Source organism: Bemisia tabaci, chromosome 4 (assembly GCF_918797505.1).
Source record: "Bemisia tabaci chromosome 4, PGI_BMITA_v3".
Taxonomy (NCBI): domain Eukaryota; kingdom Metazoa; phylum Arthropoda; class Insecta; order Hemiptera; family Aleyrodidae; genus Bemisia; species Bemisia tabaci.
This window is the reverse complement of record NC_092796.1, coordinates 50,305,751-50,329,021: the sequence shown is the minus strand read 5'-3', so window position 1 is coordinate 50,329,021 and position 23,271 is coordinate 50,305,751. Positions and strand designations below refer to the sequence as shown.

At 33.2% G+C, this 23,271-nt stretch overlaps 1 protein-coding gene across 11 annotated transcripts in view; it reads left to right on the top strand.

The window, feature by feature from the left end:
* The window catches only part of LOC109042496 (uncharacterized), a 51,643-nt gene that overhangs the window by 6,000 nt on the left and 22,372 nt on the right, over positions 1 to 23,271 (top strand). For 9 of the 11 annotated variants that reach the window (XR_002010079.2, XM_072300009.1, XM_019059271.2 and 6 more), the window contains 23 exons: positions 425 to 523; positions 950 to 1,144; positions 1,773 to 1,955; positions 2,611 to 2,823; positions 3,036 to 3,134; positions 3,992 to 4,123; positions 4,614 to 4,703; positions 5,679 to 5,798; positions 6,464 to 6,580; positions 7,131 to 7,358; positions 8,013 to 8,159; positions 8,572 to 8,700; positions 11,889 to 12,005; positions 12,444 to 12,542; positions 13,281 to 13,367; positions 13,997 to 14,083; positions 14,899 to 14,952; positions 15,437 to 15,508; positions 16,370 to 16,465; positions 16,994 to 17,077; positions 17,806 to 17,901; positions 18,351 to 18,410; positions 19,549 to 19,572. Coding sequence is in view for 10 of the 11 variants with exons in the window: in XM_072300009.1 (XP_072156110.1) it covers positions 425 to 523; positions 950 to 1,144; positions 1,773 to 1,955; positions 2,611 to 2,823; positions 3,036 to 3,134; positions 3,992 to 4,123; positions 4,614 to 4,703; positions 5,679 to 5,798; positions 6,464 to 6,580; positions 7,131 to 7,358; positions 8,013 to 8,159; positions 8,572 to 8,700; positions 11,889 to 12,005; positions 12,444 to 12,542; positions 13,281 to 13,367; positions 13,997 to 14,083; positions 14,899 to 14,952; positions 15,437 to 15,508; positions 16,370 to 16,465; positions 16,994 to 17,077; positions 17,806 to 17,901; positions 18,351 to 18,410; positions 19,549 to 19,572 (2,628 nt within the window). In the remaining variant the exon portion in view is untranslated. The remainder of the gene's footprint in view (positions 1 to 424; positions 524 to 949; positions 1,145 to 1,772; positions 1,956 to 2,610; positions 2,824 to 3,035; positions 3,135 to 3,991; positions 4,124 to 4,613; positions 4,704 to 5,678; positions 5,799 to 6,463; positions 6,581 to 7,130; positions 7,359 to 8,012; positions 8,160 to 8,571; positions 8,701 to 11,888; positions 12,006 to 12,443; positions 12,543 to 13,280; positions 13,368 to 13,996; positions 14,084 to 14,898; positions 14,953 to 15,436; positions 15,509 to 16,369; positions 16,466 to 16,993; positions 17,078 to 17,805; positions 17,902 to 18,350; positions 18,411 to 19,548; positions 19,573 to 23,271) is intronic. The other 2 variants (XM_019059269.2, XM_019059270.2) reach the window with 2 other exon arrangements.

Genomic DNA, 23,271 nt, shown 5'->3' with positions numbered 1-23,271 from the left:
TGCAGACGGATTACTTACTGGGTGACCATGTCCCTCTTGCACCTTGTTACCTTGAAGGATCAGGGTATTGGAGTGGCATAGTCATCCACGGTCACGATGACTGATAATTGAGTGTCCTCAAATATCAGTCACCTCCGGGTATTGAACCCGGGACCTCAGTGTTGGCAGCGTACAGCCTGACTTTTGCTAAGTAATGAGAAACATTGAACTGAAGCAGCAATGGTGATGATTGCATGTTAGGTAACACCAGGTTTAATCCATTTAAATGCATGTAAAACAATTAATGTCTATCCTGACTGGACGCTGCAGGCAAGATGTAATACATGCATGGATGTGCCCTCAAACCATCTCATTTATTATTTGTGATTCCAGAAATCAAGGAATATGAAAAATGTATTATCAATGGCTTTTTCTTTTTTTTCAGTATGATAGCTCTCACCCCGCAATAATGTTTTCTAGTGGAGATAATTCTAGGATAATTACGAAGTCTCATTCATTCGAATTGGAGCATCTGAACTCAATGGTTTGTTCCTTTCTTCTATATTTTTATACTGAGCTGCGTTTATAAATCTATCATCTCTCTATGTTTAGACAATAATGTACTGGTAGACAGAGTATGGAGTTGAGCACCGTAAAATTTGACTTATACAATACCCAAAGTGGAGTAAATGTACTAACGGCAAAATAAAATAAAATAAAAATTTGTTTCCAAATCGAAATTTTACGAAGAACTTGATGGACCAATCATAGATTTTCTGCTTCTATAATGTTTCATGGAAACAATTCTTGGAATATCACCCATGAGATTCTGCTCGAAGGAAAATTGCGACAGAGATTCTGAAAATTCGCAACTAAGAGTGCCCTTCTTGCACTTACATGCCTCACATGTTTTAATTGATTGCCTCAAACTTGCCTGATACTTTAATTTTTTTATTCTATTTATCTTTAGATAGAGGATTACAAGAACCAAATTAAGCTACTTAAAGAAGAACTTAGCCGGAAGGAAAATGATGTCAATAACTTGAAATCAAACCTAGAAGAAAAAGATGAATCTCTAGCAAAAATGTCCGAGCAGTTGGCTTACCTTCAAGAAATTGTTCAAGAAGTTGAACTGTTGAAAACAGAAATGGAGAAAAATCGGAAAGTAAGTAATATTTGATTCTCAAAACTCTTCACTCTTTCTCCTGTTAATATACCCTAGTTTTTCTGTCAAGAATTTCACTAATATTAGGCCAAAGACATATCACTCAGCTTCCTTTAATCTTGTTAAAACTCTAATGTCATTTCCTACGTTCACTCAATCTCAATTTAACTCTTTAGTAATGATGTAGAGTAACTTCTTGGGGAGCATACAGTCTTGTCTAAAAATGGAAGTTTAATGATCGCGAGTAAAAGAATGAACTCTTCTGTTAAAGGGTCTCTGACAATTCATGCCAGGTTTCTCACGAAAAAGACTCCACACATATTGTTATGAACTTTTGCTACCTGGATCAGCGTAATTACGAAGGTAATCGTTTCCATCGAGTAACCATGTTGTGAGCAAAAGTTAATCCTGCAGCTTTCTGAGCTTTATACAGGTTTTCAGCTTGTTCACATGTCTTCCTGAAAATATTTGACAAGTTTTCATGTGTAGTTAATTATTTTCTGTCACTGTATCTGATATTTACATATTATTCTAAAATTAAAAGTCACTCTTGAAAGTTTAATTTATCTTTTTCGGTTACACAGGCTTATCTGTCATTTTTCTGATTTGTAATTCTAATTTTTTGCAGAACTTTCATGAAACAAGGATGTCCCTAGCTATGGAAGTAGCCTCCAAGCATGACCAGAATTTGAAACTAAAGCATGAAATACAATTGTTAGAAGAACAAGTACGGCAAAGTGAAATGTCAACTCATTTTAAAGATGACATCATCAAAGAGTTGCGAAAGGAATTGAAAACTGCCCGATGCAAGGTAGGCTAAAACAATGAAATCACTTCTCGAGACATTATAACTCAAAAGAATAGATAAGGGAGGATAATCAAATGAACATGTTCCTATGACAAGCACAGCAAGTGATAGCTCAATCATTGGCTTCTTTTTTTGTTTTGTGCTTTTCATAGCACTGATACCGATTCATCAGTTGTGATATCATAAAAATTTTCTCTTTCTATTAGTCTGATGTACCATCTTCGCAGCATAAGAAAATTTTTGTAGCAAGTAGCTTTATTTCTATAATGGGCGAGTCAAAGTGTTAATGTAGCAGCTCTACTGCACCCTCAACTGTGCCAGACTATATGCTTGATTACAATCACCCTCCCTGCTACATTTCTAGGTCTTGCAGTAATCTTTGGGTTACATACTGGCACCAGTATACGCAGAGATAGAAATGACATTCTCAACTGTCTTTCTTTTTGTATTTTCTCACTTGAAAGACGAATTTCCCATTTCTGCTTCACCCCTGAATGATGGATGATCCCCACCACTGTAATGGCTCGTGTACCACAACACAAAGCACAAACTAACGAGTGGCGGAGCTTCAGTTGTGAAGTTGTTTCTAATTTTAAGGTCTCGTGTGAATATTTCCTGTTTTGAATGTCCTCTTTTAATATTTTTTTCTATATTCCAGGAGAAAAATGATGAGTGTCTGAGTCAATTGCAGTATAAGATAGATTCCCTTTCAATGCAGCTCAAGGCCAAGAATGATCTTATCTCACAACTAGAAATGAAGTTGCGGCTGGAAAAAAATACTGCCAATTCTCCGAAAGTCATCGATGATGATAAAGTGGAGGAGTTGAAACTCAAGTTGAAAGAGAAAGACGACAGGATCCGTGAATTGGAGGTGAGCTTTTTGTTTCAAAGACTATTCAATATTTGCTACTAATGGTGAAACTCAAAAACTTTGTCTCAATCTGGACGTTTCAAAATTTTTGCTCGTTCTAAACAATTTTATTAATAAGAAGAGGTACTGCTGAATTTCTCATTGTTTATAAACAAAACTGCCAGTTTTTAGTAGCAGTGAACATAATGTATATTTGTCTTAATGTTTTGCAGGCAGGATATTCTGAAGTATTTTCAATTAGTGATACTCCTTTGACCTCTGTTTTCAACAATCAGCACTCTCCAAAATTTATGAAGAATAAAGTAAATGAGGTAAGAGATGAATATTTTTTGAAACGAAACTAAACTTGAAACTAAATTTATAGCTCAAGTTGGATCTGAAGTCCGATCATTGCAAATTTTTGTTTGTCAGCCAGACATATATGACATAGGTTAAATTGTGTAGAGTGATTGGGTCTTATTGCTGCTTTGTTGTACCTTTGTCGGGGAGAATTGACAAACTAAAGGCAACTCTTGAGTTTCCGATGGCATGTCATCAATTCTACCCAACATAACACAAACACAAAGTTTCAATGATCAGCCTGCAATTTGAAACATGATTTGTTGAACACATTTTCCGTTTGAGGCCTGTGAGTATGCAGAGTTAAAATATTTGTAAATTTTCAGTCAACGCATACTTTTTACCTTTTTGCTCAGTTCATAAGTACTGAATTATTAATTGATCTGTAGTCAGTACGTTTTTTTCACCTGTCTTTTTGTTTATTTTCCCAAAACTAAAAAGGGAACTTAAGTTAATCAAAAATCTTTTTCAGGCCTACCTCAAAATTTTTCATGGAAGCAACAGTAGATAGCCACAGTGGAATGTCTGTCAAAAAAAGTTTCGTCATTATGTAGTCTTCTCATGTTCTTGGAAGTAATCACCGGCCATAATTTAAGCATTTTCTAATTAAATTTTTTACCCTCAATGAATAATGATAAACAGTCATAGAAGCATTCAAGTTTGTAATAGTATGTTTTTCCTACATTCAAGCACTCAATTAAGGTAGATTATTTCATATTCCTAACTCACTCCTTGTGCAGCTCCAACCTTGTGCTCCTTTTGCTCGTTCTTTGTGCACCCTAGTCCAATGAACTTATCTCATCCCAGGTTTTTTTTTTTTTTGTTCCAGATTTCATCAAGTTTATTCTTCGAAAAGTTTGAGGACTATTACAAACTGTCAGAAGAAGAAAGTATTATTTTTGTCAATCTATTTAAGGAAAGTGAAGCTGCGACTAAAATTTCGCAAGAGCGAGAAAGTAAGGTAAATAGCAATCAATTCTATTTTATCAATTTCTTTTTCATCGCAGTCAACCCTGGTTTATGGCACCCTAGTGGCTGAACAAAAAAGTTTTAGTCTAAGTCCTTCAAGAAAGCCACATTTTGGACAGAACATGATTTATAATGAAGAAGCTCAAGTAATCAGTGCCATAGTTGCAGCCTTTCATCATAGTGTATTTTAGTTGAGCATGAGTGATATTGAAAGTAATTTTACCGATATTTTACCCTCATTAAGTACCTTCCAGTGTAGATAATGGTTTCTAGAATCTTGACTCTGGCACCAAGAACAAGACGTGGTGTCTTACAACTGGATTGGAAACAAAAATTCCGATCAGATACTCGACCCAGCACGAAAAAAATCACTTCTCTTATCAAATTTCCTCTGTGCCAAAAACTCCATACTTCCCGAGTGAGTCTCAAAAATGCACAAATAGGTAACTTCAAATCAATGAATCCGAATTTTTTGTTTGCAGGTTCTTGCACTAGATGAACAATTACTCATAATGTCAAGGCTTCTCCATGAGATTCTACAATTGTTTGGAAAAATAGAAGAAAGTAATTTGGTACGTGTTTTGGTCTTTGACTTTCTTTTCTTTTTCTTTTTCTCTTTCTCCTTGCAGTAGGGACACAGATTAACTAAGAGTTGTCTTTATGATTAAGAAGTGTCATCCTGTCTGTAATCAAGATTATAGTCATGTAAGGCTACCCTCAAACTTTTGCTTGATGTAAAAAACATACAAGAAAATTTGAATGATATGTTAAACAATGTGATATTTTTCTACCTTTCAGTCAGGAAATAGCTAAAGAATTCTCGAAGCTTTCATAAAACATGCTTGACCTCTAACACTGAAACTGGTGCATGAAAGGAAGTTCAACTAAACAAACGTGATAGCAAAGTCTGATGAAAGTGAAAGCCTAGAGGTTGGAAAGTTTGGTGATATTTTGGCCACCACCGCTACAATTTTTGAGAGAGAATTCTCAAGCCAGGACTCCAGTGAGCAAAACCTAAATAACAAAGATACCGGCTTAGGCTCAGCCAATATCCAAATCACACTCTGTGTTCTTGTTGCATGTATCAGCAATGATGAAAAAGACAGATAGAAAAAAAAAATTAAGATTGAAATTTAAATTCTCATGTTTCTATTTGAACCTCTCTACCATCTTTTTAACAAAAGTGCTAGGACATCTCTACCATCTTTTTAACAAAAGTGCTAGGACATCTGTAACATAGTTTTCATGAAAAAGCCTGATAGCTGTCTGTGATGCTTTGAACTCATCAGCGAATCTGGTTAAAACTATCCAATTCAAAATCAACCTTTCTACATCAGTGACGTTTACAAATTAGGGTTGCAAATTCCTCAATTGATAATAAGTGAGGAGTAAATACCCGCTGCACTAAACACATTTTTACTCATGCTTATAGAATATAGACTCTGAAAGTATTATTACCTCTATCAAGTGGGAATTATATTTTGGGGTTATCTTTTTAACATTTTTCCCGTAACATTGACTAATTATTATTATTCTTTGTTCAACAGCTTGATGATGTCAATTCTGAAAACTCATCAGTCACTGAGATGACTAATCAGGACTTACATCACTCTGTCAAATTGATCCAGGAGAATTTAAACTCGGTTTTATCAAGTTTGAATGGGCAGGTGAATCAACTTTTATTTTCAGTCAAAACTATAACTCTTCCATGAAGAACACCTTTTTCTCATTGTCGGTGGCTTTCTGAGTGATTTCATGAAATTTCAATATACGCAGGTTGCTCTAAAAACAATGCAACAATTGTAGTTTTAAAAGAATGAATGAGTCATGAGAGAAAATACGGTTCCAATGAGACTTTTTTGAGCTGTTTTAGTAAAAAAATTTGCCAAGGTACAGCCTCATAGGAGCTTTAATAAAATTTTGTCAATACATTTTTTTCTTGGTCTCTTCATTATGCTGGACCAAAGTTCTCTTCGGTGTTTAGAGTTTCCATGTGCTATTTTCTATAAGTAAGAACAAATTTTGCATTCATGCATCATTATCCTTGCATTTAATCATATTTTTTTATTCATTTCTCTGCTGGAATCGAATTTAGTTTTGTCAATTCAAGTAAAGTGAATCAGGTGATGACTTATATCGGATCATATTATACATCCATAAGTAAAAAACTGAGATAACAGACAATTTTTTGTTAAAATAAAACTATTGTGAGTAGGAAAACGTAATTAAAATTAAAATTTATACTATTATGATCCTGTCTAATCAGCTTTCATCTAAATTTTCCGTCAATCCTCGTCATTATTAATGTTTTTATCAATATTTTCCTGTGCAGGACTTTAGTTGTACAAACAACTGCAATCACTTGTTATCAAACGTTGAGAAAGTTTTTGAAGAGGTTCAATCAGAACTTTTCCTGTTGAAAGAAGGTTATTCCTCACATAAAAATCAGGTAATATATTGCAGAATTAAATGTTTTCATACCGTCAGTTCATGGAAAAAAAAATACCTATTAAATGGTGACTCTGCTTTAACCGACAGCTTCCCGAAGAACATTTTTACCAAGTTGTCATGCCCTGAATTTTAGTCAAAGACTTAGAATGCTACCTTTTGCTAAATCACTTCAGATGTTGAGCTGATTCTTTCTCGTTAGCATGTTAGAAGCTTTTCCTGATCTTAGACAGTATTTTCTTTAGTTATGAGACATCAAGGAGTTGATTAATAAGTATTTCTAAGAAGTTAGAGCTTGTCGGAGCGCAACATTTTTTACTCTGATTGAAATTTTTGGCTTCATTTTCCCTGAAAAATAGTGTGAACTGAGCACAACTTTACCACCTCATTACATACAGTATGGCCCACTGAACGTTTTTCTCTTGTATTTCTAAGATATAGACTGAAAATTATTGTTTTTTTCTTTTTTTTTTCCATTGGCGGACAGGAAATAATTTTTTTGCTGCAAAATTAATACCTAATAAGTGGATTTTTTCTCTTTTCTTTTGTAGACAGAAATTGTGTATGAAACTTATCGCAGTATACAAAAATCTTTGAAAGCCTTCATTGAGCATATCACTGAAGTCAGCAAAAGTTTTGAAGAACTGAAAAATATGGACTTGAATGGAATATTAAGTATACATCAAGATAAAATTCTTAGTTTGAAGCACGATCTTCAAGAAACACGCAAGAAGAAAGAGGAGACTCTTAAAATTGTGAAGAAGTATTTAACGAAAGAGGTAATGATTTTCAAAACCAGTATTTTTCACATGTATGAGCACATGTACAGCAATTATTCAATGTTTCAAACATCAAAAATTTCTTTTCTATATTGCAGCAGCTGGACCACTTGACTTTTCTTTCAATTAAATATAACAGTCTAGGGAATCATTCTACACAAAGGAAATTATTTAAGCTCCCGATGAAGTGGAAATGATTACTTGGAATTGATTTTTGGAGCTATTCTGGAGAGTTAAATCCAAAATATTCCTCATCGGTTTCTTTGTAATGAGGAAGAATGCTATATGAACTGTGAGATTCTAACTAAAAAATTGCATTCAGAGTTTTCTTCTTGATAGTTCATGACATAACTCCATGGTTTTCCTCCTTATTGAAGTATGAGATGGATTTACTGGATTTGTTGGATAAGCTGAAAAATGTGGAATTTTTTATATTTCTCGGTTCTCGTCTCTTTTCTGTAAGTGCAATGAAAAAAAAAGAAGACAATTTTGAATTGGCGTTTTATTAACAGCATGTTTAACTATCCAAAGGTTTGGTCACCTTTAACTGTAAACTAAGAGAGTTTCAGATTTTTAATTACCCAGAATATTATAAGAATTTCATTTTGATTTATAAAATTAATTTTTGATTGGATGATTTGTACTCTGTCTCAGGATACTTCAAACCTTGGTGAAAACAACTTAGTTGTAAGAAATTTAAACCATTTAACTGTTTTGGCAAACGAATCATATAATGGCTGTGTGAATGTTCTTCAGGATATAAGTTCAATTTTACGGAATCATTCCAGCTTTAATGAAGATGTATGTATTTTTTATTTTTCCTAATTTTCATCTTTCTGTCCAGTGTTTTCTCTTCTTTGATAGTATTAAAATTAATTTCAAGGAGGATCGCTCATCAATTTCATTCGTTTCTATAAATTATAGTTTGCATACTTTGTCATTTTATTTTCACTAGAAGCCCAGTAGCAGTTGATTTGAAAAAATTTTCCAAATCCTATTGGATAAAATGGGTTCTAAGCTCTAATTTTTCTCGATTTTATGTGGTCTTTTCTGTTTAAAGTATATGTTTCTAATATTCAATCATAATGGGATTCATCTGAAGGAGTAGATTTGATTTTATGAACCTTGGACGTCCTCTAATGTTCAATCATAATGGGATTCATCTGAAGGAGTAGATTTGATTTTATGAATCTTGGACGTCTTATTTTTCCAGGTTTCCATTCCTAGTATTTATGTTGACACTCCGCAGACAAAAGAGAAAATTTTCTCAACTTTGGATCACGTCCTGTCAACCAACCAGAAAATGAAGTCTATTTTAGAAAACGCCTCCACTTCCTCCTCTGTAAGTGCTTTTCATTAAAATCAAATTTAAAACAAGAAAGAAAAAAAGAAAGGAAAGAAAATCAATCTGTGTCCTTTTAAAATGAGGAGAATGAATTTTTGGAATTACCCATCTTGGAGGGAGTTATTATAGATCAAGCGCCCAGATCAATAAAAATCTGTTTTTTTTATCTTGGAAAAAAACAAAAATTCATTGATAACTGAATAAAACTCTTCAGTCGTCTTTAGTCACAAGAATTTTGTTGGTTGAGGAACCTAAACTTTTTAAGTACAGGTTGAGTACGACCCTTACTGGAGAAAAAAAATCAGATCACAACGGAAAAGAGTGTTCACAAACTTTGATTAATTTTCTACTGTTGATACAAGAAATGTAGTGGGGCTACGTTTATTTCTACACTTGTCTCTCAAAAGCAATGAGAATACTCTAAATAAGGCAAAGTTTGATGTATTAGAGGCACAATTAAATGACAAACCATTTGAGGAAGGGTGGACGTCAAGGTACAGAGCGAGAAAAACTCAGTTGACTCAGACCCTCACGCATGAAGGTGACAATGCATCAGATATTTTACAGTGATGGGGAAAGGTTGGTCCGAATGTCATGTGCAAACCAAGCTCCTTAAAGGTACTTTCCAGCAAGGTTGACACAAATTGGACATGGTAACTTTGCAACACAGGGCTCAGATAAGCTCAAGTAAGACTGTTGTAATGCCAAGGGCTCCTAATCTTGGGTGCTTGAAAAATCAATAATACCAGGGTGAATGAACAATATAAAAGTACCTCATCAAAAAAAGCCGAAGTATTTAAGAAAACTGAAGAATTTTGAAGATGCCCAGAAGCAACACAGGGCTCAGATAAGCTCAAGTAAGACTGTTGTAATGCCAAGGGCTCCTAATCTTGGGTGCTTGAAAAATCAATAATACCAGGGTGAATGAACAATATAAAAGTACCTCATCAAAAAAAGCCGAAGTATTTAAGAAAACTGAAGAATTTTGAAGATGCCCAGAAAAAGCACACGTTCTCTCTTTTTATGGACTTACAAAGCCAACTGAGAGTATTCTTTAACACTATTGAATCTTATTCCTTTTATTTTTAGAATTTGTCTGCTAACATTTATTTGCACCAAGAATTTGAAAAAAAAAATGAAGAATCATAAATACTGGTGAGGGACCTGTATTGGGTGGGACTTTTTTTTGTGAGAATAAAAAAATTATGCGATAGCATATAATAAATGGAAATATTTAACAAGAATCAGCCTAGTTTTCTGTCTAAAAATAAACCTTTTGTGGCAATTAAGCAACAGGTGAAATTGCAATTAAAATGTGGTCAGGCTGATTTTGGTAAAATCCATCAAATTGCACTGTTAATCACAATTGACACTGAATGTACACAAAAAGTAAATAAAATAAGATAATGAAGAATATTAAAGGCAGAAGAAAGAAAGAGAAAGAAAGAGGATTAGAAAAGAAGGATGACGAAAGAGAGAAAAACCAACAACCAAAAATAAGCAACTATGGGTTGACCATAGGTTGACAGAGGCACCTCAAAGTCTAAAATATCCTAAGCAGCAAGAGAGTGTCATGTGACATCTCCAGGATGAAGCAGTTATGGGTCCTCAGATCCAGTGTGTGTGCTTGTCAGAGGGGAGAGTGAGGGGTGAGGTATATTTTCAGTGAGGAGTTATTTCTGTCCATGTCAGCTCTTAAAAGGGTGACTGCCTGCTCCTACTCTTGAGCTCCTACTGTCTGAGGGCAGTCAGTTATAAATATTCCTCTTCAATGATTCACTCACATCGTAAATAATTTCTCTCAGTAGTTCGCATTGATGGTTCAACTTTTTCATTCATATTTTTTAGTGTTGTTGTTAAGTATCTTACCTCCATCCTCTTTCTTAACTCAAACTAAACTCTTCAGGAAAACATGCATCTTATTATTTTTTTCAAAGTATTGAAAAAGAAATTCACGATTTATTTTGATCTTAATCACTAAACTTATTAAATCTTACAACCAATCAAAAGATTAAACATAGCTGAATTAGGACTGTAAAACTTTATTTTTAAACTTCTTTTCACTCACCAATAATTTGGAATACTGGAATAAATGTAAACAAAACTTTTTTTTTTCAAAACAAGATGACATGCATTGATGTTCAGTATGTAAAAGAATTAAAATGGATACAGGTTTGTATTTTTTTTTGTTTATTTGTTTCTAAATTGATATGTTTTTCAGCCAAAACAATATTCTCAGAATCTGTATTATCAACCTCCATTTCCGGACATTCCTGCACATAGTCTCTCTTGATGCTCAGTTCTTTATTCGTAACAATGATGCACTTCATCATTCTAGATTATATATGAGGATTTTATTGTAATTTTTTTCTGTTTTTCTTTCTTACCACTACTTTCTTTCTTTTCTATAAGATTGATTAATTAAAATAAATTTTCCCCTCATATTTACAAAATTTCTTTGACACAATCCAAAGAAGAAGCTGAAATATGTTGACCAGTTTAGCGAAATCAAAAGTATTGCTTTGTTTTAACTGTTGAATAACAGAATTTTATTTTGTGAATTTTCAATAAAGTAATCTATTTTCATACTTCAATTCCTTTGCAGAATCTCAAACCATGTCGTATTGAAATAATTAATAACTGATCCGTGAAACTCTGCAGTTCTCAAAAACATGATGATTACGCTTTTTCTCTTGTGTTTTAAAATTTCTTGTTTCCATTTTAGTATTTGTATAAAATTATACATAGCACCTAGACTGTCAAACTCTCAAAGTACAGAATTGTAAATATGCAGCATTTAGCAACAGGGACCAAGTGACATTTAAAGAAAAAATTAATCTAAGGATGATTATTTTGACTTTTTTTAGAGGAACTTCTCCATCTGCCAAAAATCTAATGCCCATAAAAATTGTTTTATTTGCAAAAAGTGACTCAAAATTTCTTTTTTACATTGAATCATGAACTTTTTAGAGTAATACAAATTCAAATTCATTTTTATTTATTTGGAGTTCATGTCTTTTGGCTCTCTTTTGGAAAGCACTACCCAACCGCCCATATATTGTAGGTGATTTTTAGATAAACTCAAAGTACCAATAATAAAGGTATTATTATTTTCATGAGTTCTTCATAGAAAAGAAATTCCCCTACTTTCAATATTTATTTATTTATTTATGTTTTGTTTGTAGAATCCGGTTCCTCCTAATAAATCATGGAATAGTAGTCACAAAGAGCATGGAGACCAAAGTAGCCACTCAACTGAAATGGTCACTAGCAAAGATCAGTCAACAAGCACAGATAATGAAGTGAGTCAGTTTTTTATTTGCCACGATTCTTAACCATTTTGATTTTTTTTTGTTTTTTGTAATGTAAATCAATCAGGACCTTATCTCTTTTGTCAGTCATCAAAATGTAAAATTTCCATGATTTTTCTTCTTCGTGCGAAGTAAATTCTGAAAAAACTTTGAGGAATGATGTTGCTTCTGCTCCTTCAAAAAGAATAAAAATGGGAGTGGACATTTTTGAACATCGCAAATGAGAACAGTGGTTTGGGAGTTTTACCATTGATGTGTACATGAAATTGCCAGCTTGGCTTAATGAGAAGTTTCAATACATATTCTCTATCGTTCCTTGTTCCTCTCTCTCTCATTAATTTATATTTTCTGCTTCTTTTTTGTACTTACAAGTGTTTATGCTCTAATTTGTTTGAAACACTTATTAATTTACGTGTATTCTATTCAAAGCAGATGGAAAACTCAGAGCGGCGTCTTTCAGAATTATCTATTGAACTCGAGCATACAAAATCTCTTCTTCGCAACTCAGAACAAGACATGAATTCAAGGGTATGGTTTTGATATATTTTTAGAGTGATAGTCGTTTATGAACCAAAAATTTTGAAAAAAAAAAAAATTTTATGACACTCCCAACTTCACTCCCACTTACACTCCCAACTTTACTGTTTTAGTGTAAGCAGGAAACTATCTCCATCAAGTGTAGTATATAAAAAAAAAAACAAGATTAGGTAACAAACCAAGGCGTTGTAATGAATGATTCTTTATCAAATAATCATTAATTACAACGCCTTGGTTTGTTACATAAACATTTTTTCAAATATATTGGTGTCATTTAATCACAATCTTCTGAAGTGTCGTATGGCAAATGCCCAACATTTTAGAACCAGAGTTATTTTGATTATCTTCTAAGTTTTGTCACTAATGACTAATGAGTGTGTTGCACATGAGAGATACAAATAACCTAGGAGACTTATTATATGTGTGAAACGGCACTAAAAACACATCAAGGAAATCGGAAATTTTTAAAACCCATAAAATGCATAGTCAAGCACAGTATCATGTGTTTTAAAATTTTTCCCCATTGGCAGACGATTTACTTTTACTTTATTATTAGTCACCATTATTGAACACTATTCTTTTGAAAAATTCAGATTATTTTACCTTTTGCAAAATTCCTTGTAGAATTATAAAGTAGAAATAAACCTTTGCCATTATCCTTTTGACTATTTTGTACATTTTTTGGATTTTCTCTCTATCTCTTACAAGCAAAGTTTTTTTTTGTTTCAGTTGCAAGACTTTGAAAATTACAAAAGCTGTGCAGAAAAAATGATAGATGATTTAAAATTACAAGTCTCACATCTCAAAAAAACTCAGGTAAAAATATTGAATTTAGCCACTTCTGGAAAGTGAAACAAGTACAGTTTCCACACCACCATTTTACAAAAAATATTTTAATGACGCAATTTTGTTGCAATATCATGTATCTCCATTGTGGTGTTTCAAATTATCCACTTTCATTTATTTTTTTGCAGAAAAAAATGCCAACAATGTAGCTTGAAATTTATATTGACAATTCTGTTAGCAGAAAAGATTAATCAAGGAAGTTTTCGAGTTTTTACGTTGCCTTGTTTTCCTGAGAAAAAGTAAAGGATGACAGGAAGTCTGCAACATTGCAAACAGAGATACATAGTTTTGCACTTTTGAAATCGATTTGTAGAAGAAAGAATATGCATAGATAATGTTACAAAGTAAAGATGTGCCCAATATCTTATTGGTCTTAGGAATGCATCTGCTATCAAAATTATTTACAGATATTTTCATGGTAAATTTTTTTTCATCGATTTCTAGGGACGTTAAATTGAAGTTTTACTTTTTTTGCTATTGTCAGTAATTCCATTTTTTCATGTGTGCCTCATATTCAAAGCTCAGTCTACACAATTTTTTTGTTCATGAAGAGTTTCTCCTCAGCATAACATTCGTAATAATTTCCCTTCTGTCTGCAGGATCTTAGTGCTGTAACAAAGTTGGAATCAAAAATTTCTGCGCTTGAAAAAGAGAAGGATGCTTTCATTAAGACAGTGGAATGCCAGGTATGTTTTTCCTGTCATCAAATCAAATCCTAAATTTTTTTCTCTTTCTTTTTCTTATTTAAATTTTATCTTCCATATGAGCAATTTCCTACCTCCGAAGCTTGAAGGCGGATCAATGATTTTAATCATGCTAGAGATGTCTTGAAGCAAAGAGAGCAAAGTCCATTTTGCTGATGAGCCCTGGATGACGTAAGAATACTAGCATTGCAGGGCTCATAAAAGAAGTGGGCGTTGTTCCCTTTGCTTCAAGATGCCTCATTGGAGGTAGGAAAACGTTTTGACCACAACTCGTTGCAAAATCTTAAAATTATTAAAGCAATTGCATGCGCTGTACTAAAGCACTCAACCAAACTCTGCACATCTCCAGTTTCAAGCAAAAAAACAAATCGAGAAAAATTGATTGGAAGGACTCAAAAGATCAAACAATGGTCAGTTTGAATTTGAATGGAAGACAAGAAAATGAAACTGTGGAAAGTCCTCTGTATAAATTGAAATATTTGCATTCTGAACAAATTTCTCCCAAAGTAAAATAGGAACTAATGCGCATCAATATTACTCCCTGAGTTCCAGTCATAATTAGTTTAGCAACACAGCTTTTTCTGATTTGCAGATTTTAAATGTTATTTTCTCCGTGATAATAATTTTTTTTTCTATATACTTTCGAACATCTCAAGTCATTATGAGTCAAGGAGAACAATTATTATCAACATTAATCAAGCTTATTCATCAAGGAAAAATGTTGAGATCTGCTGTTTTCTTGAAAAATAAGGAGTAAATATGCTCTTATTTTATGTTCCTTTTCCTTTTTTTTCCAGAATAAAGAACTATCAAGGATAAAACAACTGTTTACGATTGCTCAAGAGGAGAAGGTAATGTTTTTTTGTTTTTTTTAGCAATGTTAGTTTTCTCTCTTTTTCCTCTACAGCCACACCTCACTAAGTCGGAATGCATCAAGAGGGAGAGTTCATTGTAACATACTGGGGTCTCTGAGGTAACTGAACTTCATATCATTGAATCTCGAATTTTGCAGTCCAAATGCAGCAGAACTGCTCTATATTGTAACAACATGTATGCTGCTGACGACCATTACTGGCACCACAGAATATAAAGCGCTAGGCTTTAAAGAATGACATTAAGTGTAGTATGCTTAGTCATTCTTTTAACTTCAAGGCTGCTGTAAGAAATACATCGGTCGCAGAAACCCTCATGTTATAAAAATGACTGTGAATAAGGCTGCAGAAAACGACCTCCTCATGAGGTGGTCTTGTCCAATTACCCCCCTTTCCTTCTGAAATAAGTCCTCATAATGTCCTCCTTTATTTATTTTCTTATTGTTTGATTTGACTGTTTCAGAATGCTGCCCTAATTGAAAAGTCTATAGCTCAGGATGAACTGAATGAGAAAGCATATTTTGTCAATGAAAAGGTATTTTAAGTAGTTTATTCAAAGTCTTTTCTGATTTCATGGAACAGATTTTTTAGCCTTCAATCCATTAATATTTGATTCATGATCCAACAAGAACACTGCAAAAAACTCTGTAAAATACAGTGCAAAATTTTCTCTTTTTTCTACATGAAAATAATTTAACTTTTATTAATTTGCGTGATCAAAAGTGATATATTTCTCATCATACTAGGTGAAAGCAGACAAAGGACTTTGAATGTTTTGTATTTATTTATTTTTATTATTATTATTTTTTTAAGTACACAAATAAAAATTGAAGCCTGTAACTTTTTCAGTGCAATAGTTCGACTGAAATGTTTCTTAGTACAGTGATTGCAGAGAATGCATGAGGTACATCACATTTTAGTCGAAGCTTAAATCTAAAGAAGTTATTCATGGTTTATTTAGGATAGCTTGTCATTATAGAATGGAACACCAGATGAAGTATGAATTAAAGCACTACGCAACATGTTTTCTGCTCAAAATCTCTCGAGAAAAAGGTGTCGCATAACAGGAAGATGGTCGTTTGTTTACAGTTAACATTGGTTAAAGGGCAAAATTACATATGACTTGTATGCAGATAATTTGACCTCCATTTGATCTTTGTTGTTAATGCTTGTTAATATATCGTTCAGAAGTTGATTTCCAAACTTCCCGTCAAGTAAATCGTTTTCTAAGCAAAATTTTGATGAGAAAATATGTTTCGTTTATTCCTAGTGCAGATCTTGTCTAATAGCTTATTGGCTGTTAGCCCTGATTCAAGTTATTTGTGTTCCTCAATCTCTCTTCCTAATGGGAAAAAAAGAAAAAATTATTATTTTCTGATTGATCTAAATTTTTCAGTTGAATGCCAAGGACATGCGGATTAAAGAGTTATCTTCAATGCTTGATCAGTCTCAGCAGAGTGTGACTAAATTACAAAAAGAAATTGAAACTCTTGTAAGTTTTTATCATTATATAGTTCCTTCTGCAATCAGTTAAGTTTTTGATCGTATATTTCTGGATATTATCTGAAACATTAGTATTTTTAGTATATTTTATTTGGTATTTTCATCGAGTTGACATTAAAAGATCTCTATTCCACCAAGCAAATGCTCTACTTTAGCCAGAGTGCAAAAGTGAATTCCTCTCTGAAGCAAGAGAATTAAACAGTTAGGCCCAATTTGGCTTCCTGGCAGTAGTGAAGAGAATATGAGGTTAGGATATGTTTGCTCACTATGTAAGGGTGGAGAAAATGCATGGAAATAGCCAGAAATTATTGATAAAATTGCAATGCATTTCAGTTCCACGGAGAGCAGTTTTCAGTCATGAAAAGAACAAAAGTTCAAAATCTATCAAATAATTTAAAATTGAATCTATATACCAACATGGCAAACATTTTTTCCTTGTTTCAATAAAAGACTGTTCTATAACTAATGTCACCTCCGTTATACTAATACTTTGATGTGCCTATTTGAATATTCACAGAATTCTAAATCTGATTATGTAATGGAGAAACTAAGGAAAGACCTCTGTGAATTAACGGTGACTCTGAAGGAACGAGATAACTTGGTAAGTAAATTACTTGCTCTCGTTGCAAATTTAACATTTTCCCTTTGTCTCTATTTTTCAAGTGTGAAATTATTCAAATAAAAAATAAAACTGATCATTAATTGTAAACAAGTCCATCTCAAAATGCTCATTCGCAGAGTGTGTTAATTGTATCATACAGAGAGAAATGAGGTTAAAGAGTCAGTTCCACTACCGGTTTCATTTCCATGTTAGCACATCAAGATTAAGGTAGGCTTACGTACGTAGTCCGTTCATAGATTTTTGGCATAGGATGATCGACCCTTAGCCAATGTATACCTCATGATAAAAACTAAAGTTTGACAGTGACGTCTGAAGGGTTCACCGGTTTTTAGAAGTATCTGCTACTGAATGAAATTTGCATTTTCTGATATCAATGAGATTAAATTCTTGTGATGAAGGCTTATTACTAAAAGGAGATAAATTTCAAGGGTTCTCTCTTGAAGTTTTGCAATTAAATAGCACTACTCTGATGAGAAAATGAGAATACGTAAGTCTTGAATCACAAATATACCCAGGATCCACCTCTTCTCTTTACGTAAAAAAATATCTTACATTATCTGTTATTGTGACTGAGTTTTTTATTTGGCACTATCGACCTTTAGACCTCCTGCAGGAATTTAATTTTAATACTCTCAATAGTACCCGTGCCTGATTTTTCCTCTGTGAATATGCATTAATCTGATTCTGTCCTCTTGTTTAATCAACAGCTAAGCAAACGTGAAGAATGCATCGATGCGTTGCACGAAACTATCCGTCTTCTGGAAACTGAGAATAAAGATCTTAGGAAAGAAATTGATAATTTGGTAAGTAATTCCTCCGTTAAGTTGAAAATCAACATTTACCTATTAGTACTATTAGTACATGTTCTTCATTCTTTTGCCCTTTAATTTTAAGTTTTAATAATTATGACAGGAATAAATATCTTTAATACCACTAGACAAGGTGCAAGTTGAAGCAATATGAAGCAAGATATATTAGCCAGGGCATTCTGGCCCCCTTCACTGTAGAAATATTTTTAAGAAAACTCCCTTTGTTTTTTTATTACTGTTTTGATCTTTCTTTAAAGCCTTGAATTTACGATACCTCTTGGAGATTAGTTTACCTCCGATAGTTAGACCTTTTTGCTAAATTTCTGTGGTAGAGTAATGACCATCCTCACTGAATATAACTTTAAACATTTGAATGGATCCATGAATGTAGATAGAGATAGAGACATCACTGGATTTTATAGACTTTCTTTTTCATTTTTTAGGTGAAACAAAAGGAAAAGTACATTGAATTTGAAGAAAAACTTTTGGATGCGCAAGACAAAGTAAGATCTTTGACTATTCCTTTTTTATTACATAAATATCTTAAGTATTTTTTTCGTCATAATTTTTCTTTTTGAGCTTGTTCAATTTAATGCATATTATAAATAGACATAACGAATCATTTGTCATTTAAGTAATGAACTATTTGTCTCACACATAGATGATATGAGGGTTGCTTTTCTGGATAGACCTCCTTTGTGGGGTTTTAAAAACGTCTTCAATTCGCCTTTTAGCATTAGGTGGCTAAGCTGCAGTCATATTGATCAGATCAATTCCAGAGCAGAATTTAACGGCGGGAGCAATACTTAAATTTAAAGACACTGTTACTTCAAAGATTTCTAGCATTTTCCTAAAAACAAATGCATGATGTTTGTTTGCAAAACTGCAGAAGAATTGAAAATACATAATCAAAATCAAATGCAAGATCCAGTAAGTGCCCCCAAAAGTACTAAACTTAAATGTGTCTTATTCTGCACTGGTCCGTTTCATTTTATTTTGTCCAAAGGTAGCCACTGAATTTCAAGAAAAATCTGTGGCTACCTACGATTGTTCGCAAAAAACTGAGTGAACATGTAAGGTCTTTCAAGACCGCAGAAAGTGATGATCTTTTTAAAATTAGAAAAGATTCTTTAGAAAACAGCAATAACTCGTAAAACAATAAACAACATGCATGTTTATTTATCAGTGAGTTATAACCCTTGACAAAATTAATTTATCTCTACCATTTTTAGAATGTTTAAAGGTCACTGAATTGTATCCATAGTTTGGCCTTTTCTGGCTGGTAGGAAGCTCTTTGCTTCTCCAAGATGCCTGCACCATTCACACTTCTCCCTCAATTATTTAAAGTAACTTAATCATTTTATTTCAATCGGACAAATCCAGTGACAAACTGTGAGTATTTTACAAAAAATCTTAAACTTAGTGAGCACCTGCGATTCCGCCAAATTTAGCCAAGAAACTCATAATATTGCAAGCGTCCACCAAACTACAAAAAATCACCTAAAAAGTTTGTGAATTTCCAAACCAGAATTTTACAATCAAACCAAACCCAAACCAACTTGACCTCATAGAATGTTCGTACAACCCCACTTTGCACTTTCTTTCCTCTGGTAATAATTTTTCTTTTTTTCTGTTACGCAGATTATGCTGTTGGAAACTGAAAAAGTAAGTTATCATCATCGAGCTGTCAGCACTTCTGATGTGAGTTCTAACAAGTCTAATCGTAAATTGTGGTCATGGACAAGATTTATTAAACCCTCCCATTCTCGGAATGTTTAAAAATCGCAAAACATGATCTTTAAAGTCTTCCTTGTATTCTGTCCTTAGTTAGCTACTTTTAGCCGCCAAGAAGCTTTTTGCATTTTTTAAGTGCCTATTCTGTGTATCTATGTTTCTCTAGTATCTATGTTTTCTCTTAGAAGTTGCAAGTTGTTGTTATGAAAAGGTGGGGTAACTAAATCCACAGAAATTCGCTCATCTTCTAGAAATTGATTAAAAAACTAATTTTTGAAACTGTGCTTCCTAAATGAATGCCTGTAGTTAATGTGTCAAAAATTGTTACCCCCTCTGGAGTAAGGATATACCCCAATTTCCATGTGATCCCTGTTTTGCAAATAAATCCCTCTGGGGCTCATGCAGAAATCAAGATACACTGTCACCTCAAAGGAGTGACAAAATGAGCTTATTTGAAGAATATGTTGTCAAATGTTATATTTTTTCTTCAGAAGATGGCACCTGTAAAAATATTTAAACTTTGATTTACGCTTCCTATTTTTTACCGAAGTCATTTTTATTTCGTAATTTATTAGCTGTTTGTTGGTTGCTCTTTTAAATTTTGTCTTTTGTGTGATCGAAAAATGCTTACATTAACTATTTTTGTTTTTTCATCTTAACTCATACTTAAAGTGTGATTGTTTAGCTTGTGCTGATGTTTTTATGGATGCTCAGATGGCTTCCTTTGAAGGGTTACCTTTTGAGTTTTTTATTGCAGAGGGACTTCAGCTAGGCCGTTGTTTGTCACTAATCTTATTCAATGTCTATCGTTTACACATGCTGATGGAATGGAAAAAGAAACGTGTAGGTGTGGGCGCCCTGCTGAAAAGTTGTAGTTACTTTATGCATTGTTAATGATCAAGTGGTCATAGCTTAAGACAAAGTGGATGCAAATTACAAGACGTTTAAAATTAGTAAAGGGTATGTGAAATTGGGCTTGAATGTCAGTGTCAAAAAACGGAAAAAATGGTTGTTTGAGGTGCTCAATCGGGCTAAGAAATTGGTTTGGGAAGGATGTGTGGGGAGGATGGCAGATAATCAGTTGGACCGTGGAAAACAGTAACACATCAAGTCACATTCAGGAAAAAAAAGGAGCGAAGAGTAGTTTTGAATTCATCTAGTTGTGAGTTTTTTCCTGTCAAAATCTTAAGTTGAGAAAAAATATTTTGAACGTGAAAAAAGTCATTAAACTTTGTACTTAACATTAAGTCTTATGGACAAATACTACTTTGAACTTCTTTTCCTCTGTTCAATCTTTATGCGACTCGATGCAATCTGTTAAACTTGATCCAATTATCAAAACAAGATTTTGATTGGGCTTCTCATGAAAGATATTAGTGTGAACGTTCTTTGGAAGGTTAGAAGCAGGGGATGGAGAAAAAGATTAGTGTCATTTGTGTGATGATCTGTGGGAGGCGATGGCAATTAGGTGTTGTATAGCACCCAAGTGCCCTTGTAGTGCTTTAGCGGCTTGAAAAAATGTACATATTATGTAGATGGCTACGTTAGTGTGGTTCATATTCTTTTTGCTAGTGCGTGAATAGTATTAAATCAAAATTTGTGATTTTGTTGTTGACAAATCAAAATCTCGTTAGTGAGTTTCAGTACTTTCCGAAACGATAGGTATTATGGATATTACTTCAAGTGTGCCCTGCATTAATTATTTTTACCTAGTTTTGAGGTGTGATTCTCATTTTTAACTGAATCAGTAGTGTAAGATAACTTGTGACAGTTCATTGCTTGCGTATTTAAATGGCTGTAATTTTTTCTAGTTTGCTGCTGCCTCATGAGAGATAAATTTGATATTTAACATTTGCTTCAAAAGTAATTGGCTCAATTTAGTAGTAATAGTAGTGTAAAGTAAAATTAACTAGTATTAATGAATCAGGAAAAATAATGGATTGAATATTACAAATATTGAGATATTAATATTGAATGTTGATTTTGAAATTTTGGTTTGCGACGTTGCAAAGTTCCTGTCATACTTTATTTTTTAGACGAAGAACTCCTCAACGACAATTCATAAAAACTTCCGTAATTTTTCTTCTCTGTGCAAGATAAATTCTGAAATCTGAATCTGAATTATTTTTTTTTTTCTTTTAACAAAATAAAATAGGAGTGGAGATTTTTAAACAGTTTCACAGTCGATTTGTATATCACAAGGTATAATACATTCAGAACATTTTTTTAAATTTGTAAGTTCTCAATTTTTCCTCCATTAAGGCTCATGGTAAGGCTGCGGTTTTTACCTTTTTCTTTGTATTCCGCCAATCGGAACATCACAGGTTAATATATCAAATATACCGTGCTTATCTTGATATTATGATGGTTTATTAAAAAAAAAAAAAAATGGAAAGTTTACACAAAGCAAAGTGTACAAGAATGAGTGAGAATTTGAGAAGCAGTATATTCCCCACAGCAGAGTCTTTGCTTTATAGCTAGAGCTTTATGATTCCGCAAGAAGCATTAAAAATAAAAATGGGCAACCTTCCTCTGAAGGTCATTTTATATTAGAACATGTTTGACCTCCGTGTAGCCAGAATGCGCATTGTAGTTTCATTGTATAAACCCATAGCCCTGCAGTTCAGGTAACAAGGAAGACAATGGTATTGACCGTAGCCTATTTTTTGAGTTGCTCTCTTTTTTTAGGTTGGGTTTTTTTTTTTTTTTTTTTTGCTTTCTGAGCATTATACTTAAAAATTAACCTAAAGTCATTCCCTCGATGCGTAAATGTAAGACATGTATGTAGATGAGACTTGCTAGTCATTACTGCCCCTGATAATCAAACATGACTTTTCTGATCCCTTAAAACCCTTACCTAAGTATTCGATATTCTCCTCATTCATGAAGATCATATCAAATTCCTTTTTGAAAAAAAGAGAGATAATAAACTGGTAGGTAATAATAAGAAATTAATTACATCGTCATAGAAAATAAAAGTCCAGTCAAAGTGTATGTAAGCAACTAGTTATTATAAATATGAGATATGACTTGGGTCCATACATTCATGATGGTGCAAGAAAGAGTGTCCGAAACTGCAATTAATATTCAAGAAAAGCTCCAAAGAGTGCAGTTTTTGGCACCTGTGGAGTTTATTTGAATCTCAGTATGAATACAAAAAGAATGCAGTTAATGTTTTAATTACACCTTTCTTGAGTCAATTTTTATTAGGATATCTCTGTGTATACTTTAATTTAAACATGTGATGCGATTCATCGTCCTACAATTACTGCCTACTTTTTCATGAAAAAAGTGCTCAAATGCCATCCAAAATATTTCAAAATGCGACTATATATGAGCCTTTTATTAAGATCGGTTTACTCTGTTATCTTTTCTTATATCTTTCCCAATAAATGTTATTTAGAGCTGTTAGTCATAAGTTCCAATTCAAAACTGTCATAGCATTTACCCGATGTATTTCTATGTTTCTCTTCACAGCATCAAATCAACTCAATGGTTTTCTGAGCCAGTATCATCTTTAAGATATGCATGCAAAGGGATGGGGGGGGGGGGGATACCTGTTATAAAACCAGAGGCCAAACCTAAAAGACTTTACCCTTTGAAATTTTAATTTTTTACTCCCTCTTAATT